The sequence below is a fragment of the Hippichthys cyanospilos genome, chromosome 14 (assembly GCF_059441005.1).
Source record: "Hippichthys cyanospilos isolate Australia breed blue-spotted pipefish chromosome 14, RoL_Hcya_1.0, whole genome shotgun sequence".
In the NCBI taxonomy this organism is placed as follows: domain Eukaryota; kingdom Metazoa; phylum Chordata; class Actinopteri; order Syngnathiformes; family Syngnathidae; genus Hippichthys; species Hippichthys cyanospilos.
This window is the reverse complement of record NC_142382.1, coordinates 6,649,168-6,674,279: the sequence shown is the minus strand read 5'-3', so window position 1 is coordinate 6,674,279 and position 25,112 is coordinate 6,649,168. Positions and strand designations below refer to the sequence as shown.

At 39.1% G+C, this 25,112-nt stretch overlaps 1 protein-coding gene and 1 long non-coding RNA gene across 2 annotated transcripts in view; both read left to right on the top strand.

Annotated features, from left to right (window-relative positions):
- The window catches only part of stxbp6 (syntaxin binding protein 6 (amisyn)), a 41,870-nt gene extending 25,428 nt beyond the window's left edge, over window positions 1-16,442 (top strand). Inside the window, exons 3-6 of the mRNA XM_088432726.1 lie at window positions 4,867-4,997; window positions 5,084-5,249; window positions 11,984-12,141; window positions 14,784-16,442. Of these exons, the coding sequence (XP_088288852.1) occupies window positions 4,867-4,997; window positions 5,084-5,249; window positions 11,984-12,141; window positions 14,784-14,804 (476 nt within the window). The 3' untranslated portion in view covers window positions 14,805-16,442. The remainder of the gene's footprint in view (window positions 1-4,866; window positions 4,998-5,083; window positions 5,250-11,983; window positions 12,142-14,783) is intronic.
- Window positions 16,443-16,949: 507 nt separating this feature from the next.
- Window positions 16,950-25,112, top strand: part of LOC148412701 (uncharacterized) — an 81,099-nt gene continuing 72,936 nt past the window's right edge. The window contains exons 1-2 of the long non-coding RNA XR_015867741.1: window positions 16,950-17,079; window positions 20,143-20,290. This is a non-coding gene — a long non-coding RNA (uncharacterized LOC148412701). The remainder of the gene's footprint in view (window positions 17,080-20,142; window positions 20,291-25,112) is intronic.

The following is a 25,112-nucleotide window of genomic DNA, read 5'->3' as shown; positions in this document are numbered from 1 at the left end:
CTGTTGAATTACCTGTAGTTGACTTTTATGTGACAAAGGATTTAGTTCGTGCATCGGTGTAAGAATTCAGTGGAAGCTCTGTTCACATTGGACCTTGTTTAAGAACAAATCAGTTTGATAGCACCAAAGCCATGAGTAGAAAATAACCATTTTTTTCTTACGCTATGTTAAGCTTTTGCTTATAGTTTGGCTTGTCCTGCAGCTTATACTCAGTTGTGGCTTGTGTGTCCTAAAATTATAGTCAATTGCCTTTTGCTTCTGTACAATGCAAAGAACTACTCGTAGCCTACATCCTTGCTTGGGCTGTATGTTGCATGTTAAACTAGCCAGCTAGCTGAGGAGATGGCCCCCTTGTGTCTGAGGCAGCAGCAGACTATTGGAATATGCCACTCATCAGTTGCCATGAGTACGACATTTTTCTTCCATTTTTTTCTACTTTCTTTTGGTACTTGGAAAATCCTTATGGTGCCAACTTTTGTTAGCATGCGGCTTTTATTACCGCAACAGTTGAAGATATACTAACACAGTCGTAGCTAACTTTTAATGCCTTTGCTTTCACTGGCTTTAAGTCTGCTAAGAATGTCCTTGTTTTGAATGGCTTGTGCTGATTTTTGTCACACTCCCAGAATGCTTTTCGATGTGATCCTTGGGTGAGTGTTGAAGCTGACTGAATAACTGGTCCAAATGTGGACAAAAGGCGCTTTTTTTCCAAGTACACTTATCCTTGTGAACCTGAAGCAATCACAAATTTTCGGACCACTGTCTTGTCTACACAAACTATTTGTCCTTCGGTTAATCTTTTGAAGGGCTAAATGTTCACCAAGGTACACGCAGTCCTATTGACTCCTTGTGTCTTGTCACTGCATGGCCACCATTCTGCCCGGAGGCAGACCTTGTAGACAACAGTCACAGTGTTCAAACCTTATGAAAGCCCTCAAGAGGCCTTTTGTTCCACATTGTGGATGCTGGTCTCGCCACTGCTGTAGCTAAATCCACTTGGCAGCTGCTCTGAAGATAACAGCGACAGCTTAGTGAAGGATGTTGACCTGTAATCGTAAGACACTTGGAGGACTTCTGTGCCTTCTGTGTTTTCCCCAAAACACTTGAAATAATACTGTAATTTCTTACACGTTGCAGCTACCTCTGAAGAATTCAAGGTTTTAGTTCCCCTTTCGTGCCTCACACAAAACACATTCCTTTGGCAAACTCATCTTGGTATTGAGCCATGTGCTTCTTTGAGATGGCACAGAAGATTTATGCCAGTTGCATTCACACAGAATGCAGAAAGGCGAGATGCATTATTGCTGATGCCTTGGCACACGAATTACAGGTATGTCCCATTTCAACCAACTTGGAAGACATAAAATTGTCAACTTCATCCTCAATCCCAGTTATGCTATTTATATTCATTTCTATGCATCAGGCTCCTTGTGCTTGAGTTGTTGAATTGGGACAAATAGGTCAATCACACCCAAAAGTGGACACTGATTGGCCATCGTTGTATTTGACATAACCTGATAAGCTCCGTTGTGGGTGGGAGGGCAGTTTCACAAACAGAATGAAGGCGTGAAAATGGAAACGCAGTGAGAGATGTCTGTCTGATGCTAAATTGAACTTAAGCTTCCTACATAGATGCAAAACACCCATGTCTGCAGCAAAGAAGGTTTAAAAAAATAACAATTGACAGCACCTAGTATTGATGTGCAACACACCTTTTGTTAGATTAAGCAAAAAGAAAAGCGCTCATCACTGGTTTTACAGTGTGGGCGGTTTTTGAAAACCTTGACTTTTTAACACCATGGTAAATAATCAACCCGGTTTTCGGCCCATGTCTGGTCCTCTCACATCTAAAACAGCTACTGCACTCCAACCACTTTGCTGATAAATGGTATGCTTAAAAAAAAAAAAAAATCATGGTTTGAACTGCGTTTGTTTGTCCCTATGTGCCTGTGTTAAGTTCCGGCTGAATCTTTAGCACAAAGGAAAAAGAAGCAAGATGGCTTGTTATCCTGTTTGGCAAAGGAAAGTATTAATGTGTCTTTCAGTTATCTGTTAGCCTTAATGGTGTCATTGTCAATTCACCCACACATTTTATACTAACCATCTGTTTCCTGCGTTGGGTCATATTGGCTTTCATTTACTGTACTTCAAACAATCTGGGATTCCTTCATTCTGGTTTGATAAAATGCTCATTCGTCATCACTTCCCTCCATCGCAACACAAGTCTGATAATATTTCGGCATTGGGAAGCTGAACGGTGAATTTTCGCCTTCGGCGGTGACAATCATAGCCAAGCACAACAAGGAACTAATCCACTGGTGGAAGTGGCTGCATGTCACTGTTGGAGCATGGGAAAGAAACCTCAATTTGGCCTTATGTGACAGTCAGCAAGCATGGGAACAATAGCGTTAGCAATAGTGATTGTCATTGGATTTGTATGCTATAAAAATGCAGGGTTCCGTTTGAGGGAAGTGTGTTATTCTCCAATTTTAAAGTCTATACACATAACCAGGAAATCTCTTTGTCAATAAGATGAATAGCAGTTGTTGCCCGCTCCGTGGGTTGATTGATTGTTTCAGTCAAGTCCACACTCCCAACGTTAAATCATTGTTTAATATTCTCGACAAAAACATTCAGGACAAAAAGTGAAAGTCAATTCAATATGAAATTAATTTAAGAGCCTCAAAGTTGTCTGCTGATGTTGGGCTGTTCCGTGACCTTCAGTCAGACGTTTTCCAACATAAAGTCTCAGGTATCACGAGACTTCCGAGTTAACTGAATAAAACAAACAGCGCAACAAGACTGCCTGTGAACATGGAGTGACTAACATATTTTCACGGTTACGTAACTGTGTTTCTAATCCTCGGGCTCTTTCTTTGTTTACAATATGAAGCTGGTGTCGGTGTATATGTAACTACCGTACTGAAAATGTTTGATCGCGCTCCTCAAAGCTTGTTTCCTTTAACATTTGGTAAGTGTCAGTTTCACTCTAATCAGATCTGTTGTGCCATACTGAAAATAAAATAAATACAGATACAAAGGGAAAAAAAATGAATACTCGTTTTGTTAGTTTTCGATAGGATATTAAACTTGGACTGCAACTAATGCATATTTTAGTAAACGATTAATCTTGTTTTTTGTCAACTGAAAAATTTGATTTATTTTTTTTAAGTGTTTGTTTTTAAAGATCACTTCGATATTCCTGGTTATGTTTACAAAAAAACTTAACTGGTTTTCCATTTATCAGGGAAAATATAATTTACCAGTAATGTCTTTGCTTTTCTTCAATATGCACTCGCACAGATGTAAGGAATTATTCTGTTGTGAATTGGTGCACCTTTAGTGTCGTCAGTGCTTCTTCAAAGTTTTCCATTGATTCCAGCTGTCATTCTTTTTTTGGGCCCCTCGAAATGTTGCATCGTGATGATATCGTTCACCTCATCTGTTTGGTCATGCTTGTGGCTTTCCATCAGCCTTTGTTCCTTCCCGAGATCGCGGGCCAACACCTCACGTATTAGCTGCAGCTGTCCAAATGGACACACAAAACATACCCAAACATCCCCTCGCTCACCGGGGAACTCGCTCACTGAATATATCACCTGATGCAACAATGGGTCCTGCCTATATTTGTATAAATCATATCTAAAGAAACGGCCAGCAGAGCCGCGGGAACCAAACGGGAGTGGCGGGCTTTCGTGATGGAACCTGACAGGAGCCAGTGATAGTTGCGACTTTCAGAGAACAATGGAGAAAGTGACCCCAACACTTCCTCTTATCTGAGGCGACACAATAGATCACGCCGGATGGCGGAAGCGGAGGTCTACTCGCTGGGTTATAAAAGCAATAAAAGGAACAGGTCGTCTTTGAGAAGTACACGATGAGCCTGGATGATCCGTAAACAAACATGGACGCCCAAAGGAAGTGTACATAATCCTGTCAGAGGGGCCACTCGAGGACAGGAGGTGAGCGGGGAGATAAACCAACACCAGTGCTTCCAATATAAAGTTTGAAATCCCATCGACCGTGTGTAATTGATTCAGCGCTTCTTTAACGTTCATATAAACAATAGCGCAGTTCACGTTATGTGACTTCGTGAATAGTGATTTCCAGCATTAAAAAGTTATTTTGTTCACTCATTTTTGATGTAGATTTAACTGTTAGCGTATGTCACATGACCAAGGCCAGAAACCAATTAAGCCGTGATTGGCCATTACCTGAGTCCTGGGCCCCTGCAATGGTGCAAGGTGCAATAGTGAGTTGGTTAATCTATAACTAATGAATTACTATATTAATCGAGAAATGTATTTGTGAGTCGATTGTTAAAGTATTAAAATTGCCAGTGTTTAGAATTTCAGCTTCTTTACTTTCAGGTGTCTTTAGAAGCAAAACTTTTGTTTTACTTGGGAAAAGAAAAATTCTTTGCCGATTCCCAGACGTTTTACTGACCAAACCAGCAAACGACCCATGCAAAAAGTGTTTGCAATGCAATGAAAGAAGGGGCTTCTGTAATTCTGTAATTTTTAATTAAATCTTTAAAATAGTAAGTCATTGCAGTCCTGAAATTAGTTAAACGTTTTCCTTTACCGCATCCACACAGTTGTGCTTTGTTCATCTTTGATGAAAAGATAGAGAAAATGCTGAAAAACCGCTTCATGAAGTCAGCATTTTTCACCTTTTTTCTAAACTATCCGTTGCTATTTACTAAAAACTACCGGTAATCTATTTCTATGCTTTATTTCAAATGCCCCAAGATGGCTCAAGAAAGCAAAACTGCACTCTGACATTTTTCCAACCTGTCTATTCATCAGGAATCCCCTTTAGCTGATTTTCTTATATGCATTTTCAATTTTTTCCTTTTCTTCACAGCGACAAATAAAAAGCCAGTCCATGTCACCGTCACCAAAGTGAAACAGTTCCAAGGATCGTCTGCCTTTGTCAAACGCTCGCAGTGGACTCTTGACCAACTAAGGCAAGTCAACGGCATTGATTCCAACAAAGTAAGCATTTTAAATTCAACTTGAAGTACCTTTTCAAAGTGGAGTGTTTATGCTATAACCTTGACCTCACCTTGACTCCTGGTAAGGACTCCCCCGAGTTTGACCTGACGTTCGATAACGCCTTTGATCAGTGGGTCGCTGGTTCTGCGGGAGAGAAGTGCACGTTCATTCAAATTCTTCACCACACCTGCCAGCGCTACATCCCCATGCGGAAACCAGAGTTTGTCAACTGTCAGTCCAAACTGCTGGGAGGTGAGAGATTTGAAGACCCAAAAAGTAGCTTGTTTTTCGTGTGTTGTACTGCCTGCTGTGAATTACGAAAACAGGCGGCACCTGAAGTGTGTGGTGACGCATGCTCTTTTTTTCCAAGTGATGATCAACACAATTTGTCTAACTATCTAATGTTGTTTCTAATTAGGGATGGGCTAAAAAAATGTTTTAAAATTTTTGATCATTCAGAATGTAATATACTTCTGCATAGCACTTCTAATAACACTTCTGCAGGGCAGAATATTGAGCATACAATTATACTATAAACTTAGCCATGTTCAGCAGTAAAAAGTTAATATTTTGTTTAAGTGACTGAATACTTTTTTTATGTGAAATGAATTCCATTTATAAATCTTTTCAACTTTGTTCACTGAACAAGATACTGTACAAGTTGAAAATTGTGGTTTTAAAAATATTGATTGTGCACAAAAAATATTTACTATAAACAAGGCGAAATATTAACTTTTTTCTGTTGAAAATTGTTCAATTTTAGTGTCTTGGGGTGAACATTTCTCAACCATGACCAATATGTGGTGCTCAGTACAGATACTATAGATGTCAAAATAAGAATACAAAATTTATGCGGTAATTTTAGAAGATCATATATCAAACCAGATTTCATAAGAATTTTGGCCCTGCTTTGTTTAACTGAACCTCACTTTTGGCTGGGATATGGACTGCCACCTATAGATAAAATCTGTTGGTAATTGACACTCATCTAAAAAGGTTACAATTTCTTATAGATCCTGCGAGATATTAGCAAAGCACTTTTTTTCTGTTAGACGACACGAAAGGAAGCACTTTTGTATTTTTGAGCATGTACATCATCATGTACTAAAATGTGGTGAAATGACAATTTCTCAAGAGATACCAAATGGTGAATGTCAAGGTTCATTGTGATCAAGTAGTAATCGAGGCACAATGACATTTTTTACCTCGCTACAATTAGTAGAAGTGTCATCCATCGTGATCTAAAAATGGACTCGCTACGGCGGGGATGAGCTCCAACCCTGCAGACCTTTACTTTGACACCACGCCTCCGGGAAAATGACTTCGCTCATTGACTCTTGTTAAACAGAAGTTCAGAAGAGCTCATTAAAAGTCATAAAAAAATAGCAAGCTTTCAATCAGGAAAGTTTAGTTCATGCCCATCCCGAGATCTAATTGTGATTCATTCCAAAGCATTAACATACAAGCTGTAATAACACCCGGGTTATTTGATTGTTTGTCAAAGAACGTATTAATTTCCGCCTCTTGAAATAACCTTAATATTATGAGCATGAATATGTGCGTAGTCGCAGCCAAGCAATCCCAACCCCGGCAGTCAATTCTGCCATTTCCCGACTGCGGGGATGTAAATAGTTTGCTCATAAAGCAAGCACAGAATGTAGCGTCCTGCCCGGATAAATCAGATATTGATCTGTTTACTCTCAACCCTCATCTTTGAGCACTGTTCCGCTTTTGTATTATTCATGGAGTTGTTAATACCAAACACATCTTGCCCTCGCCCAGCTTCCATCAGCCGCGGCACCTTGGCTCTATTTTGCACAATCCCACTGACAAATGCCGCTGAGTCACTTCATCTTTTCTCCGAGGCAGCGGTAACATAGCAAAGCAAAGTTGCTTGTAATGAGCTCCAGTTTTGTTGTTGCCCAGAGACTATCTACTTGCTGTGGCATTGGTTAGTCTTGATACCAATATGTGTCATATTATAGATGGCAGTGTCTACTGGTACAGAGTGAAGATATGTTAACAACACAGAAAAAGAACTAGAGATGTTCCATGTGCCTTTTTTTAGACTGATACCGGTACAAGTACTAAACTCTTAAGTCGTCACTGGATACCAAGTAGAGCTACCACTGATATATTTGATACATAAAATTTGATACATAATATTTGATCTTTGGCTCAGGTAGCTAGAGTTTTGTCGACTGAAGTTGCCAAAGTTGGATGTCAGCATTGCTGTCGACTACGGTTTAAGTCTCACACCAGTGCAAAACAAAAATCATGACGCTGCTCAGGTGTGGGACCATAACTGTGGGAGACTCTTATCGACTGAGACTTCTGCGATTGCCTCACTTGAAAAGAACTTAGATAGGACTGATGGCGCAACAATCAGCTTGAATAAGAATAGACTTTGGGATCCTCAATCTTGATGCTACGAGGAGCAGAATTTGGAATGAAGTAAAAATGTTTATACTGCGGTAGTCGTAGTTGGTGGTCATAGTCTTTGCGGTCGTTTTATTCGGGTCCATTTCAGAGGTTGACAAGTCCCCTAGAATCATCCATTAGTGTCACTGTTTCATAACTTTTTTTTTTTGCCCGAGGCCTATTTGTGTGAGTGTGTATGCAACAAATGTGATGTGCCTTATGTAAAATGACTCACTATACCCCAAAGTCAGCCTGTTCCTTTACCATCAGACACTTTAACATCTACACCGACTCTTATTTCTCTGTCGTCTGTAACTGCAAGTATTTTTTTATTTTTCAAAATAAAAGCAATTGCATGTCATTCCCAAACATTGTGTTCTTCGCACTGAGCTGATAACATAGTAACCCAAAGCTCCTTTTGACTAATTTAAACCAAATGGATCCTAAAAATAAATGATTAATACCAATATGTCTTCACTACAGAAGCCCAAGCAGTAGATTCGGTCATTATCCGTTGCAAAATGTTTATGAACAGAGTGCGGAAAGATCTGGTTGCTCATCATAGTCATCTCCAGCGACGAGGTAAGACATCTGGACTACCCTATTTTCCGTAATAATATGTTGTAATAGGCGTTGTATGCGTTGTAAAGAAAGTGAATAAAAATAAATGAATGCATGTTTTTGGGAATGAATGAGGTAACGAGTTTAATCAAATGTGCAGCTAACCACAAACAGCACAGCAAACCAAAGGCCATCAAGAAGTCTGGAAGTTGAATTAGCGTGTGAATGCTTTCTGCATGCAAACGAGTCAAAGATGAAGATAAATCGGATAATTAGCGTTCCGATTGACTTTGGCCGCTCGTTTGTATATTTTCTGCTGCAACTGAGGAAATCAACACCCTTTGCCACTATTTAAGGCCATATCGTAATTATATCTCCCTTTTTTGCCATGTTAGGGAGACATTTATTGAACCTTGCTGCGGTGTCTCAGAGGATAACTGCGAGTAACCGCGGCTGTCACTTTTTTAAACAGACACTCGTGTGGATATGAGTGGACGCTCACAGCGAGCGCCAGGTCAAAATCCACTCCCCACACCGTGATATGACTTGTCACTGTAAGCAGGGAGTACCAGCTAGAAGGGATTTCCAGTTTATCCCTAAAGGTTATTTGTGAGTTATGTTCACTGTCCGAGCCCCTCACTGTCAACCCGGCGCGTTGCTGACAAATGCCACAGAAAGGAGAATTACTGTACATTCCGAAGGGCAGCGCAAGATTGAGGGTTCTTTGCTAATAGGTTTCTGCGCTCGGCCGGCTTTGACAAATTCACACAAGTCGGAACTGGAATGGTTAAAATGATCTGTTTCTTAACGTACATCTGTAAAGTTGACTGCCTGCTTATGAAAGATTCAGTGAGTGCTGCGTTCGGTCATATAACATGATTCAGGACGCTGAAATTCAACCGAAGCACATAACAAGCATAAGCTAGTGTCTATCATACAAACAACCCCCACATTTTCTTTGCATTAATTGTATATTCTAAGTGCCCCACTTGTATAAACACGACATTCTGAATAATATTATGTTCATGAGCAATGGATTGACAGCGAATTATTCATCGGCTACCCAAACATTTCAGTATGGCTTTTCAAAAATTTGTCAAAAAATAACGGGCTTGTAACCATCAATATATATCGTGATATTTATTTATAAGATTGTGTGGACCTGGGGGTGAGGTGATGCTCGGGAGGGTGCGGATGAACCCAGTGAAAAGGCTCTGTTTTTGTCATGAGATGTGTCAATGCAATAAAATAAGAATTTTCATTTGTTTTTTTTTTCTTTTTAGTTTCAGGCACTTTGAGGCACTTTTTTTTCTGTTTGAGACTAAGCTGTAACCCATATAAACACTGTAAAAAGGGTTGGTGAAATAACAGTTGTATAAAGTTGATTTATATTGCTTTTTTGTTCATGTTAAAAAGGATACATGTTTAGGTAGACTTATACAATTTTTATAGATGATCTTATTTATAGTCAGCGCGTTGAGTGGAAGGCATGAGGGGGAATGTTTTCTCTTTCCGGGGGGGGGGGGGGCTTGGTAAAATATAATTGAGAACCACTGACCGAAAGTCACAGTGGGTGTCGATCAAAAATAATAAAATACACAGAGCTTCATAAATTAAGTGTGTTTTAAATACAACACAAATAGAGCTGGTGAATACACATTTCCTTCTCTGGAATTTGCATTCGTGGGTGAAACCTTTTAAAATGATTTTTTTTCATTTCAAGTGGAGAGCAGAGTTGATGGCTCTTCTGACGATGCCATCTCTAATGTGTCTGATGGCTTTTCTCTCTCCTTCCTCTCATGAACACGAGTAACCGAAGGTCCCCTGACAATGCGCCACTCGTTAAGGAGATTATTTCGATGAAACTCCAAGTGCAGATAAGCATGTGCTTGCCAATATCTGAGTGCAGCGATTGTAAAAAGAAGTCTCCCTGCCCTCTCCACCCACTCACACGAGCGTCATACCCCCCAGCGTTATCCTTGCACAGCAGCGATAAGACGCAGTGTACACCACGCTGGTGTACTCGCCCGTGTACACTCTTTAGCTTAACTGTCCTATATGATCCTGCTTGAGTGTTAAGATGGCGGCTTGAAATTCCTCAAGTGTGCCTGATGTTCATGGAGTGAAGATATGCTTCTTCTCCCCAGAGACAGCAGTAGGGCTTGCGATGGCAATTGAGAATTATACAGGAAGTCATGCCGCTGACCCACATTTCAAATACTCCATTTGACAGCCAAGCGGACCTTGAAGTACTTTTAGTCCGATGCATTAGACCAGGTGTCGTTAAATGTAGTAGTTCACGTTGATGAGCTGCTATTGCAAACAATTACGAGATGAATTATGGTTGACTGTCAGGGACTCGGGGGAGTATTCAGTCTTAATTCTTGTGTAGTATCTGTGTGTGCCATTCTTCTGAATCATCAGACTCCCACATAAGCAAGCTTGACACGTCCGCACGGCTCCACGCGGTGAAATTACATCATTTCGGCAATCATGTCGGCACGGGGCAAATTTTCCGCCCTGCTTATCGGCTGAAATTTCTAAACCACGCGTAAACTCCCTCACGAAAAACATGGCGGAAGAGCTACTGCTGGCGAGGGTTCATCGATACAATTTTACGATTCGATAAAAATTAACACTACCGTGACCAAAATGTCCCGAGGATTGCTCGTCCGTGCATTGTCTTAACAAGCATGAACAAAACGTGTGCTGAATGTTAACCCTAACCTGTACCGTACCATAAAAGCCAAAGGATACTTTAAATTATTTTAGTGATTTCCAACCAACGACGACGAGGACCTCAGGAGAAACGGAGGCAGCGTAAAGACGAATAAGATGATGCTCTCTACGGTATACATTTCTGGAGAGTTTAGGAGGATGGGATGATTACAACGTGGGAATTATTTCCCAGACTCCCTTGAAGGGATTCCGAGGAAACCATCTGCGGTTGAATCCATGAAGAATCCCCCCCACCCCTCTTCCCTGCAGGAAGTGGGCAACAATGTCATACCACCTCTGATTAATCACCTCTTCTAAAGGAGTGCCAGCTGTCCTTCCCGTGTGCTTCCTGGCTGTCATGCAACATGTGATGTGTTGGATGGTTGGGAATACTCTCCCAGACAGGTCATCCTAAAATGACGGATGACAGTCCATCCAGAAACCGGCAGCTGCAAACTTGCCGTTCCTCTTCTCGTTGTTAGCGTAGCACGGTAGCTTTGTTGACGTGCTGCAGATAGATGGCCTGTCGGGTCAGAACCTGCATTCGGGACATATATGACTAACCAAGCGTACGTCCTGTCTGGTCTGCTTTTAGGCATACGGGGATTCATATTTCAACTTAGATACATTTCTGTTGAGGCTGTTTAAACCTGCACATTTTTCTTCCAACTCCTGGGCCGAAAAATTGCAGTTCCCTCTGTGTTTTGTGGAAATTACTTCTTCAGGCATATGACAGTCTCTAGTGGTCGCATAGCTGAATTTCATGCTAGTGGCCACCTCTGCTGAGGCGCTTACTCGATGGCATCTCCTGGCATCATGACATTTTCGCATTGGACACTTACGGCTTGATGCGGGACAATGTGTTATTTTTGGCACTCTGCATCTAGTGCAACCTTTTAAACCTGGAATGGGGGTTCCTCCCAGTTGCGGTCCCTTTTGAAGGTTTCTTAATTTCCCAAATGTTTTTTTTAAGAATTTCCTTCCTCTTTCGGAAGGTTTGTTCAGGGGATGCAGTTTGTGTATGTGTGATGCTATCTGTGATTTCTTTTTCACCTGTAAAGTCCTTTGAGACTGAGGTGATTCAGGGGAATACAAATAAACTTGACTTGAAACCCAAATGCCCTATTCACAGTTGAATATTGAATTGTAAAAGTAAAAATCTTGTACTATTATAAATTATATATTTATACCCGATTAATCATAAATGCTTCACACTAGTTTTTTTTATGTGACAACTAATGATGTCCATTGCATCGTCCTTTTGTCTCATCCCCGATGCACAATAGGTAATAGCATACTCCACTCGGCCGCGGACAGCGTGACGAGCGCCGTGCAGAAGGCCAGCCAGGCTCTGAACGAGCGAGGCGAGCGACTGGGCCGAGCCGAGGAGAGGACGGCCGACATGATGAACAGTGCTGAACAGTTTGCAGTCACAGCGCACAAGGTGAGGCCATAGTCGCGCAAATTAGCATCCAATAGCGAAACACACTTGACTGGTGTGCATCTAATGGGGACCAACTCCTACTTTGAATAGCAAAAAAAACCCAAAACATATGAAATATGTTATAATTACATAGAACAGATTTTATAAGTGCAAGGGCATATATTTCTGCATTACAGATAATAACTAACTCAGTGCTCCCACATAATGTCTCAATCTCCACCTTTATTTCCTCTCGGGATGCTCCCTCAGCCTCCGTTCATTTCATATCCCTCCTAAGTACATCTCATGCTGTTCAATTTGGCAATTAACATGCAAAATGACAGAAAAAGCCAATTTTCAGTGTGGCTGATTATGACGGTTACACTGCAGTTGTCTGTCTAATAGCGCAATGAATCACATGGCGCCCAGGCAGCCCCTGTTTGCACTTTCGCAGGCTTCATTGATAACGTTTGCATTAAGTTGCAAAGCTTGATGTCAAGCTTTACTGCAAAAGCCATCCAACGTCTTTCTGTGTATGGAACATCATTAGGGATGGGTGGGCGGCCAGCTCAACAAGAAAAATTAGGGCTGGGCAGTAATGGCCCAAAAGGGGAAGTCAAACCGAAAATCTTCTTGACAACAACATCGTATTCTGATTAATGTTGATTTTGTGGAAAAAGAATTAAACAGCAAAATAGCTTTCATTTGTATCCACCTCAATGGGTGGCAATTTTGCCACTTACTGTGAATGACATCAGAGCTGCTCAGGTAATGACCAATCATGGCTCGGCTTGCAAATACGTTAACTGACCCCTGAACAATTGTGATATAATTTTCAGTCAAGAAACTATCAAAATGCACACGCCCCAACCTCCCTGTATGTGTGTGTTGTGAGGCATTTTTGAGTAATGCTTTTAAATGGACTTCCCCATTCAATTGAAATCGCTGATTTTATGTGTATTTTCTTCAGAAAAAACTCCCACGCATTAATAACACATTTCTTGTCTTTAAAATTCTCATCCTTTATATAAGTTTATAAAAGAAAGTCTTTGGTTTTAAGACTCCATATTGTGAACTCACAGTTGTCATTTTCTTACACTCTACTTCTCAAGAAAAAAATACAATGTCTACCATCTTGACGCCAAGATAGAAGTCATTTTCTTTTCCCATTTTGCCACCGCTTCCAATTTTTTGCACTTTCTTGAAGAGTTTTCCCCTGTCGTGACTGGCTTTTGCATTTTGAATATCTCCCTTGAACGTAGTCGTTTGCAGGTTTCGCTCATCTAGCTTCCCCACAGGAACTCTTTATCTCTACTACGATATTTTGACAATGTATGTTCCATCTTTAATACTTGCCTGTAATCTGCCAGACGGTGCGAGACGAGCAGGCAATGAGGGGCACAATTTTGGCTTTTCTCACTTGTACGTTTCCTATAAAGACTGTTTCATCAGGAGCACTATGTCCTGTATAGCACTCTACTGCCCTCATCTGTTTTAGATACGTATAACACCCTGCTTTCACCCTACACTGTAGGGCTTACAGTATACTGTATTTGTGCGTCAGGTGGGAAAGTCATATGTGCCAAGTCATAAGTCTCAAGTTCTCGAGACATATACCTTCAATTTTGAAGCAAGTCCACGGTTACTGTGACAAATCTCACAGTCAACCATCAGCATAACTTCATCCAAACCAGTGACCTTGAAAAGAAGAGAAACATTTATGTTTATGATGCCATTTGACGGGCCTATATAAATATATTTGAAGCCTTACACAGTTAAATACATACTTATAAATTCGATATTACCACATTGACGGTTGAATTTTATTTTATTTTTTCTTTTGGTAACGACTATCCAACCAGAAAGTGAAACGTCTCGTTTACTGAAGTCGCCCGAAGAGCCCTTCGCGGCATCTGTCAAAAGCCAACCGGCCACAAAACGTCCTTATATCAATCATCTTGACCGCTTATCCTCTTGAGGTTTCCTCCCGGGGGTCAATTATTTACTAAATACGTTAATTGCCCAACTGTGTGCTTCCAAACACACATTTTCACCCCTTGGACCTTTTCTACAGTAAAACTTCATATTTATAAGTGAATCATTGGTGTTTATGTCGCCGACTGTGCAAAATCTCTCGTTACCGAGTCTTGAATGAAACCGAGACTGAATAAGTTGGATAAGGTGGGCGTGTATTTAATCTTGCATGGGAGGTATGAGGGACTATTATCCTCATATTGCCTCTCTGAAGCCCTTTGTTGTTTCTTAAAAGTAGAGTTCACATAATCAGGCTCCTTAAATTTATATTTGTTACATTAATAATGTTGTTGTTCAAAATTACTGTTGGAGTAACTGGCTGCTTTTCTGGGAATATTGTTTGGGGAATGAGTGCATACCAGGCCAATACCAGCTTTATTTCCATGTATCAGATTCTTTTGAAGAATGCAGGTACAAGCCACCGACACGTATTTGCATGACAGTTTGACGCAACTGTGAATAATAATGTATCTGTTCTTGTGTTAATTAAAATTTGTCCTAAGTACTTGTAGTATCGTTATGTCCTTGACTGAATACTTTCACTGGTATCGATATTTGGAAGAAATAAACGGTGGTTGGAGCATCTCTAATATTGTCCGCACCCCACCCTTGCTGTGTTTGTCCTGCAGCTTGCCATGAAGCACAAGTAATAAAACATCCACTGCCAAAACCAACCTGTCTTCGGGAGGGCACAGGAGGGGGTTATCGCCAATTGCTGTTGGCCGCCCAGGACATTGGATTTTTGTTGCTTTTGAAAAGGACGTTTAATTGTTGAAGAAGACTGAACAGTAAATGTGAAGGCAGACGACGGACCTCTGTTAACGACCTTGTCTCATTTCGTTACACTGACAAAGATGTGGACCATTTTCTATGGCGGTTATACTTGTTATTTATGATGGGTGGTAGCCACAAACACACGTCGGGAGACATTTCCTTTTTAAAGCGGATCCTGTCCGTCACCACATCAATAATTAGACAACACCCCTGGGGAAAGCTTAAATGAATAATCCCATCCGCAGTATAAACAGAGAACATCTGCTCACCCCAGCTTTGCAATCGATAAATCGGCAAGTGTCCACCAGTGACTTCCTTAGGACTGTTGTTGACTTGGTGTGCTTATAAGTTGACTGTTGTTGTCGCAAATCATTTCACAATATACAAAAAAAAAAAAAAAAATAGCACATACAGTGGAACCTCCAGCAGCTAAAAAGTGACAAACTAAAAAAAAAATGGGATCATTTGTTCCAGTGTCCACACTGCCAATTGAATATTTAAATAAATTCATACTAAAACTATTAAAATACTTGCATACTTTTTAACATATAAAAAGTCAACAGCTAATATAATATAAATCGCGACACAGATATTGAATTGATAAGCATTTGGCTTGTGCCTAGCACAACGAGCTAACAAGCTACAACTTAATTTACTACTCCAAGCAGGCCGATATTAAATATTAAAAATGTCATGAATATGAAGTCAGACTAAAATGTATTCCAAGAAGAGCTAATACTTTGACTCCAATCAACTACAAATTTGATTTTTGATCAAGAAATATACAAGAAAATAGCTGCTAGAAAATAGTTAGCTAGCAGTTCGTACAAGGAGCTAACATTGCGGATAGTATCTTTGCTTGTTTTTTCTTGGCTAACAGCATCAACAAATGGTATTTAAATGCACAACACAAGTCACAGAGTCGTTAAAACTTCTTTACTCAAAAAAAAAAAATCGGTCAATACCAGACGAATCGAACAAGCGTGGAAAGCTAGTAAAACATTGTCACAAATGTGAGAGTTTGAGGTTCCGCTGTAGATCCCACACAAAATTTCATAAACTACAAGCTTGACTGAAAATATTTATTCCCATTTGTGGTTGTTTTTTGTTTTTTTTAAACTATATCTGTGAGACTGTCATGCACTTGAAGAACAATTTTGCGTCTTGGAGAATATTGCGCTGCTTGGATCCGCTTTGCTTCTGCGTGATGGAAAGCCCAACGTGTCAATCTTCTCTGGTTCGTCTTGTAAAGCTGGTGATGCTTTTCGACGCCGTTTTCACTTCAAAGTGCTTTAAAATGGCTGCTTTATCGTAACGGTGGTTGCTCATCAAAACTGGCTTGTTTTTTTGAAAGGAAAAAAACTTTCACTGACTTCAGAAATGTGACTTCAAATGTTTTGTATTTGACATTTTAACACGCTCTTTCAGCAGATGTCAATGTGCTTTCACATCCTCTGTCTAACACAACTCTTTGGATGTTTATTGTTTTAATAATAAAATAAATATTGTCTAAATCTTTGTGTACTTTATTACCGCCAGAGTCACTTTGATTGTATTGATTTATGTCTTGCAGGCCATTAAAGCATTAAAGTTTTTTTTTTTTTTTTTTTTTTTTACCCACCAGTTAAATGTCCTCTATTATTATTGAGCTGTACAAAGCCTTTTTTTCTTTTTCTTTTTTTTTTTGCTCACACCCAACAAGTGTGAGAAGTACAAGTGGAACTACTTTTACCTTGCTTTTGTCTTAATTCAAGCCAATATTTTTCTTAATATTACAGTTATGCTTCCTTGGACTACGTATACGACGCAGCACTGCCCCCATGTGGTTGAAATTGTTAATGTAAAATACATTCAAACAAAATCAAGTTTTGATTAATTTTTGTTTTAGTTTTTTTTTTAGGAGTACAAATTAATATTATTAATAATATTAGGGTTAGCCTGATGCAGTCTGAACTGATTAAACCCATTCGAAACATCTAATAGAATCCAGGTGCAATCGATTGAATGCCTTGCTAATGAAATGACCTCGCTAAATGAGAAAATCCACTAGCATGTCCGAAAAAGCACAGCCATCAGATTACGAGCAGCAAATGCTGTAATTATTCTTATGGTCAATCCGTTTTAGCACCTTGGCTGCTGCATCGATTCAGAGTAAGTGATTATGTATATGAGTGTAATTTCGTTTTAATGTTTATACGTTGGGCGCAGGTGGATGCAGAGCCAAATGAGGAAGCTGATTGCATAGTCTTCACTATTGCTAATTGTTTGACAGATAATATGCATTGATTTAGCCCGACGGCTACACATTTAGTAGATTATGTTAAAAAAAATAACCAACTTAGCAAATAAGATTTTTGTCATAAAAATCAAATCAAGTAGAACTTTACTGTTATATAAAAAATACTAATGGTGCAATCTTCAACATCTACACAAAGTAATAGTACTAAAGATTAGAACTTCGTGACCTTGTGTGGTGTTTGTATCTCAACAGCTTCAGGGCAACATGTTTTTAATCTTCCATCCTGTAGAGCACATCGACTGTTAAAGTTAGAGAAGGTGTGTGAGGGTCAGGTCAATCGGGACGGCATTTTCATTCTCATTACCGCTGAACAAAATGCCTGGAGTGATTCCTCATGGTCGAGAAGGTGCTTTTGTCACCAGAAATTAAAAAAAAAAATCACGTCACACAATTAGAGAAAGCTGACTCAAATACATCAACATTGGTTTGGTTACTGCCACTTTAAGAGTCAAAACCTCTGCCAGATGAAGTAGAAAGTAATATGGGACATCTGCGCAGAAACACCCCGCTTTAGTATTCGTAGTGCGGTTAATTTTAACCAGGGCTTTAGTCTGCTCACATAGCACGCTGTCAACTAGACAACCAATCAGAAAGTAGCAAAAAAGGTGACTAGACTTTTTTGCTGAAGGTGGGTGTAATGGCTCACTTTTAGCGGGGGTTTTCCAATGCCCATCAAATCCAGGGGGAAATTTTGACCGGGCTTTTAGATGTCTTTGATGGGTCATTACAAGGGAAAAGCATACAATGAAAATATTCCAGAAATTGTCAAAACAATACGGCTTTCAATATGCCACGCTGCTGTCCCATCTAAATGCTAGCAAACGGGAGGTTGAGAAGTACACCCTGTAGGTGTCAAATTTAGCCCATGTCAGGCTCATTTACTGCCATTCCAAATTGGAAATATCAATTTTGGACATATTGAAAACCCCATGTTTTATCATGCATTTTCCCCGATTTTTGCTTTAATTCTTTCTCTCAAACTCTCAAACGGGGCGCAATAGAAATGTTTGTTTCGACACCCCAAAACCACCAGGTGGCGCTGGCGGCCAACTTATGACATCTGTAAGCCTTTCAATGACTTTGATGATTGGCTTAGCCTGGTCTCCCATAATGCAAAAGTCTTCAAAAGTCATCATACTTAGTGTGTCATAAGCGTTGTGATATCATCCCTGGCAAAATATCTGGATGTCTTGTTCTGTCCCTTTAATATCTGCGCCGTGTACATCATAGTCCCCCCTGTGATGGACGTCGGCCATCAGTATGCAGGTGGCGCCCTGCAGGTGTGCCCAAGCAGACTGTGTGAAGCCTCAAAAAAAATGTTGACGGGATATGCTGTCGGGGGGGACGGCACTTTCTGTCTCTTCTGGTTTGTCGGTGATCCATCAGCGCGGCGGCCTCGTTGATGTTCTCCATATTATTCCAGTCCACTGGGTCACGCCACAAGAGTTTGTGTGCGGTGTGACTTTGAAGATACATCTTCTTTACTAGGTTCTCCAGTTTGACATTTAAGGTGGAATCCAAGCACTTTTACAAACCTGTTTGATTAACTTAGCATCGCTATACACAGTATATTTATGAAGCATGACCTGTAAAACGCAATCATCATTTATGTATGCCATTTGGGTCATTCTACCATTGGGAATAAAACAGGCTCACCTTGAACATGTCCCAGCTATATAAGATAAAACAACTAGAATATTATTTATTGTAAGAAGCAGTCTTCTATTAACTCTGTGTACATGCATACTGAAAAACAAAAGTCTTATAAGCCGCCTATAAGTTTTCTATTAAGGTGTATGTTAATAGAAGTCATTAAAAACATTTTAGATTTCAGAAAACAAACACATTTTAGAATGAATTCAAGACACTCCAATTAACTTTATATTCATGCTTAAGAAGGTATTTAGTCTATTTTAATGTTTAATTGCCTAATGCATATTTTCCATATGAATTAATGCTATCTTAGGGTCTTTAATTTACCCAATATGTGTTTCAGTAAGAATTAATGCTATTTGAGTCAGCAGTTAACCCTCATACGCATGTTTATGTATTTAGTCTTCACTTAATACTCATCACGTTTTAGTAAACATTTGTCTTCAATTAACGGAATGGAATGGTTTTAGTGCAATTTTAAGACATTTTAATCACTACCATACACATTTTTGTAATATTGAATGAACCTTACTCATTTATATATACTGTATATATATATATATATATATATATATATATATATATATATATATATATATATATATATATATATATGTATATATATATATATATGTATACATATATATGTATATATATATATATATATGTATATATGTATATATATATATATGTATATATACATATATATACATATATGTATACATATACAGTATATACATATATATACATATATTTATATATATATATATATATATATATATATATATATATATATATATGTATATATGTATATACATATATGTGTATATATATATATATATATATATGTATATATGTATATATATATATGTGTATATATACATATATATACATATATGTATACATATACAGTATATACATATATATACATATATTATATATATATATATATATATATATATATATATATATATATATATATATATATATATATATATATATATATATATATATATATATATATGTTTTGTAGTAGGAAATAAATGCTTGCTTCAGTACATATAGCTATTTTTTAAGTCATTATTTCTGCTAAATAAGTTTGGGGACATGTTATTTTTTTTTTTTTTTTGTCTGCTTTTAACAACCTCTCCACTGGACGGCACTAAACATTTTCCTGTTAAGACTGTTTACTTAAAACCAATTTGCGACTTGATTAAGCCTCCTATGTTGACGGTTTCCTCACCTGATGCCTCCTGTTGCAGCAACGCTCCTACCTGGACCACATGTTCCACTTGCCACCACTGAGTGGCGCTGCTGCATCAATTAAACGCCTCCCGTTGGACGAACCCATCTGAACCTGCCTCTACCCGCGCAAGGACCAGTTGCAAAGCAGCAAGCAAAAGTTCTCCGGTATGCTAAAATGTGCTGAGACTCATACATTTTCTTTTGCACTTCTGTGTTGGTGCACTCTTCCCTTGTTCTCTCGTTGCTCTCTCTCCGCTTCGATCGCCCCCTTTCTTTCTTGGAGACACGAGGTGCAATTCAGCCGCAGTCAATCTAATCCCTCTAATTCAGTTAATCTAATTTTCTGGGTATGCACACTGCGGAACTCTTCTTTCTACCGGAGTTCTATGCGTGTGAATGGAGTCTTGAATACAGAGTTACAAAATATTTCAGTAAGGCGTGACTGGGGGTGGTTTGCGCTGTCAGCTTTTCTTGAAATAAAGGAATAGTTTTTTGTTGTTTAAATTGAAATATACCGGTAATAACTAGTAGATGTCAAGGGGTCGAAGAATATTGCAGGCATGCGTGCAAAAAAAAAAAGGCGGATAAAAGGTATCAAAGTTTCCCCCCAGGTGTAAGGGTGGCCACTTTGGTTCACGTAGCTCCGCCCCTGATGACAGTTAACCCTTGTGCAGTATTTTGACCACATTTGGGTCATTTTCTTCAACATCATTCATGCAGTATTTTGGCCAAGGGACGGCACACTCACGGTAATAATAACTAAGTAGTTGTGCCATTTGGAACTTTGACATGTTGTCACCATCTGGGTGAAATTTCAGCTCCTTGGTGTCTTTTGTCAATCCTTACCTCTCTGATTGCTACTCTGTTAAGACTTGTATCTTTGAAGCTTCAAATATAAAGAACCCCCGAAAGACCATTTGTTAGCAGGACTATTTTACCGAATTTTACCGAAAAATCCACAATAGTTATCAACAGACGGGTGACATTTCAGCTGCCTAGTAGTGTCTTTGGACAATTCTTTACTTTTGATGGGAAATGCTTTTGCTGTAAAGATAAAAGATTAGAACAAAATACCGCCAAGGGTTCAAAGAAGATTATAAAACCAAAGTGGACAAAAAAGACCAAAAATACAACGAAAAATAATGCCTCAACTAATCAAGCTATCTTAAGATTCAAGAGTTTTATTTTAATAATGCATAATAATACTACATAACAAAATTCTTAGTCTGTTCACTGCCCCGAGCAGACTACTTTCCACAATCGAGCAAATAATAAAGTAGGCAATAAAACAAAAAACAGTAAGAGCAATAAGGGCAATAATAATGAACCACAAATGAACTGACTTACATTCTGAACATATCATGAAACAGATGGAGTGGAAGAAGCTTTTCACATATGAGGACGATAGTGCAATGTATCACGTAGCGCATTATATCATGTACTAACTCAGTATTTCCAACATTTCAAAAAAAGAAATGAAAATAACAAACGGCAAACTCACACTAATTACTAATTACAACTGGAATTTGAAGGTGTCAACACGATCAAGCGAGGGATTTTCATAATAAAAGATGAAAAGTATGAATATTTGAATGACCTAGACATGCTAGGTCTCCAATCCAACCCACTTCATTTATATAGCGCAATTTTAAACAAACACAAGGTTTCCAAAGTGCTGTACAGGAAAAATAAAACAATAAATAGGTAACACAATAAAAACACAATAAAACAGTAAAATAAATGAAATAAGATCAAGTACAATCAGTCAATACTCTGCAAGGTGTCGAAACCCATAGAGAAAAGGTGGGTTTTAAGACGAGTTTTAAAAAAAAATCGTTACATTCTGCTGAAAAAAAAAACAACAGTTTGTTAAATTCCCAGACACATTTGAAAGCAACCTTAAAGAAAGAAACGAAAAAACATTCCTGTAAACAATGCGGTTCGTTAGATATAATCCATCGGAAAAAGGATTTGGAATAAGGCTCGCGTAAAACGTGCAAATTGAAATTCTGGGGATACAGTGCAGTGCAGTTTTGAGCGGCCTCATCAGTATTCATCATCAGCTCCCCGTGTATATGCTACATGCGTGTTTGAGGGATTAGCCAGCTCTATTAGCAGATAAGAGGGACTTTCTCGCTGGAAATGGCGGCAGATAGGCTATGTAGGTTAAACGACGCTCGCTTGTTAATAACGTTGACGGATAAGCGCCCCTGCCACTTGTTTTAAGCATTCAGCATTTTCTCCCCCGCTGTTAGGGAGGAAAAAAAAAAATCCTTCATCTAGTCATTTATAAGTAAAAAAAATCCAGTTGGCGACAGTGAGCGGTCTCAATGAGAGGACGAGCTACAGGACGCACCCGATTGTCTCGCAACGCTCGGGTTTTGTCTGCCCGGCATCAGACGGAAGCAAAGCGCATATCATATTCATCGCGATGAGTGAAATCGGATCAATCGAAAAGAAAAATCTATTGTACTTTTGCCTTTGAAGAACACCCAAATGATAAAAATGACTCTAAAATGGCTACCTCAAAGCAAGGCTGATGAATTGTTGAGACTTGGCCCTGCCCAGACAATTTCACTTTGCTAAGTGAAGCTTCGGGGGACAAAGTAGCATAAAATCTCACTCACAAATCCATTTTTTAAAGACACCTGAAAATGTCTAAAAGAAAAAAAAATGTCGACTTCAAAGCATAATAGCTGACATTTTATGCATTTTCAGGCATGGGGGCTTGAGAATTTTTTGTGGGTCTGCTCATGACCACCAAATGTCAATTTGCTAGGTGAAACTCCCTTTAAGAGTCCTTTTTCAAGGACACCTAAACATTTGCAAAAAAAATCACAACCGCAAATCAAAATTGCAGATGTTTTTTCAGTCATGGGTTCTTGAGACCTTTTTGTGGGGGGTGGTCTTCTCATGATGACATGCTCACCAAGTTTTATGATACTGATCAGAACTGGTTTAAGTGATTGAATTTTCGACCTCTAGGACAACCTTGTCTTTAAAGTGTATCTGGAATGCTGCAAAGAAAAAAAAATCTATGGGATTTCAAGAAAAAAAAAAATGAATTTTTTGTACATTGGTTGCAGTAAAGCAAGCTTATAAAAGCCGGGGAAATCTATTTGTTGAGACAACATGCACTCAGCCAAACTTGCCAGCAGGAGGTGAAAATGCGATGAGTGCCATTCATCTAATCAATATGCATCATTTCTTTGGACAGAGCCTGACAAATTTGAGTGCCAAATTTCCAAAGCCGATACTGACAAGTATCATTGTCTCGACAAATATGTTTTCTCAGATTTTATAAGTTTCCTCTCATAGAACCATGCTTGGGTGCAATTTGTTTCGTATAGTTTTCCTTTCCAGAGCCACAGGTACACTTTAAACCCCTGTGACGTATTTTGTCCGATCTTTTGATCTTTACATCAAATGCATTTCACATCAAAGGGAAAACATTGAAAGAAGACCGCAGGGAGCTGAAATTTCAACATGTCAAAGTCCAATGTGGAATTCAGCTATTTTTTTTTTTTTTACAAATATGAATACAAGCAACGCTACAGTGTAACATGTCTATCCAGCCGCACTACTTCCATAGCTACCCAACCATCCAGTTTTTCCCTTAACTGAACATTCCGTATTGATTTATTGACGGCGTCTTGCTCCGATATGGAGTTTCATCATCCAGCAGTTTTTTTTTTTCAAGTCGCCCTCAGTGCTTTCAAAATAAGTCTGGGCTTGGTATGGAGACCCCTGCCAGCACGTGCTCTAAAATGTTCTGAGCCACTTTCCTCCCTTTCTCAGTGGGTGAACAGCGCTACAGTGAGCCTACATATGAAAAGAGGGGAAAAAAAAGGAATTCCAGAAAAATACCTCAAAAGTAAAAATAAATCCAAACGCTAGTAAAAACTTATTTTTATTTTACAGTTTTTGCACGAAACTGTAAAAAAAACAAAAAAACAATAAGGACACTTTGGAAATTTTGAAGCGTTTCCTCCGTGAGTAAAACCGCACTCCACACTTGTATTGTCTTTATACGCAGTCTTTTGTTTTTCCGCCGCCCAACTCATTAAGGTAACAAAAGCCACACTTGACATAAGCTGAGGCGTAGAGGAGGGTGAGCGATGACTCATTTGCCTGAAACATCACCCTACATCTGGAGTGTTGCACTCAAAACACTGGAGCGACGAGACGCGTCTTTCAAGTGAACCTCCTGAGGTGGAACGGGTATCGGGAGATTGCCGGCCCTCTCGAGATTCCCGCCTTTGATCCACCGGGTCGATAGTCTTTCTTATGAAACGGACTGATCAGCATTCACTTGGTTATTGTGCACCGAGTCTTTTGTGTCCTCAGCGGGGCTGGATCTACTTTTTACGATTTTAATTAGTCCAAGGAAGTCAGAGATAAATTCTCCAGCAACTGTAAACAATCAGCCAGTCCAAGCCGCTTCAGTAAACAAACAAATATCCTCAGAATAGGAAGACATAAGACGTGCATGCTTAGTTTTATGAAAAGGCAACGAGAAAACTATTAAATAGCGCTTGCTTTGTTCCTGCAGTTCGTCTCGCCACCTAGCAAGAGCGAGATTAGCTTTTGCCTCTCGATTAGCTTGTTTGTCAGCCATAAGTTACGCTACATTCACGTGTCGTTTTCATACTTGTCAAATAATGGATGACTGAACATTTTTCACCCTGAATCAAATGCAGCGGTTTTTGTCTGCTAGCTGAGGACACGTCAAATCTTGGAGCCACTTTCCAGGAAAAAACGTATTATTTTCGATTCGGTTGTTATCATGGGTGAAAGTTAGGGCGGATGATCATATCTATAATCATATACAGTATATTTACAAATGATTTTATATATATATTATATATAATCAATATTCCAACTTTCATATTCAGAGTCATAAGGCTGAATTTGTGTGTGTGTGTGTATATATATATATATATATATATATATATGTATGTTAGAGTGGCAGACATTTCTTGCGTTT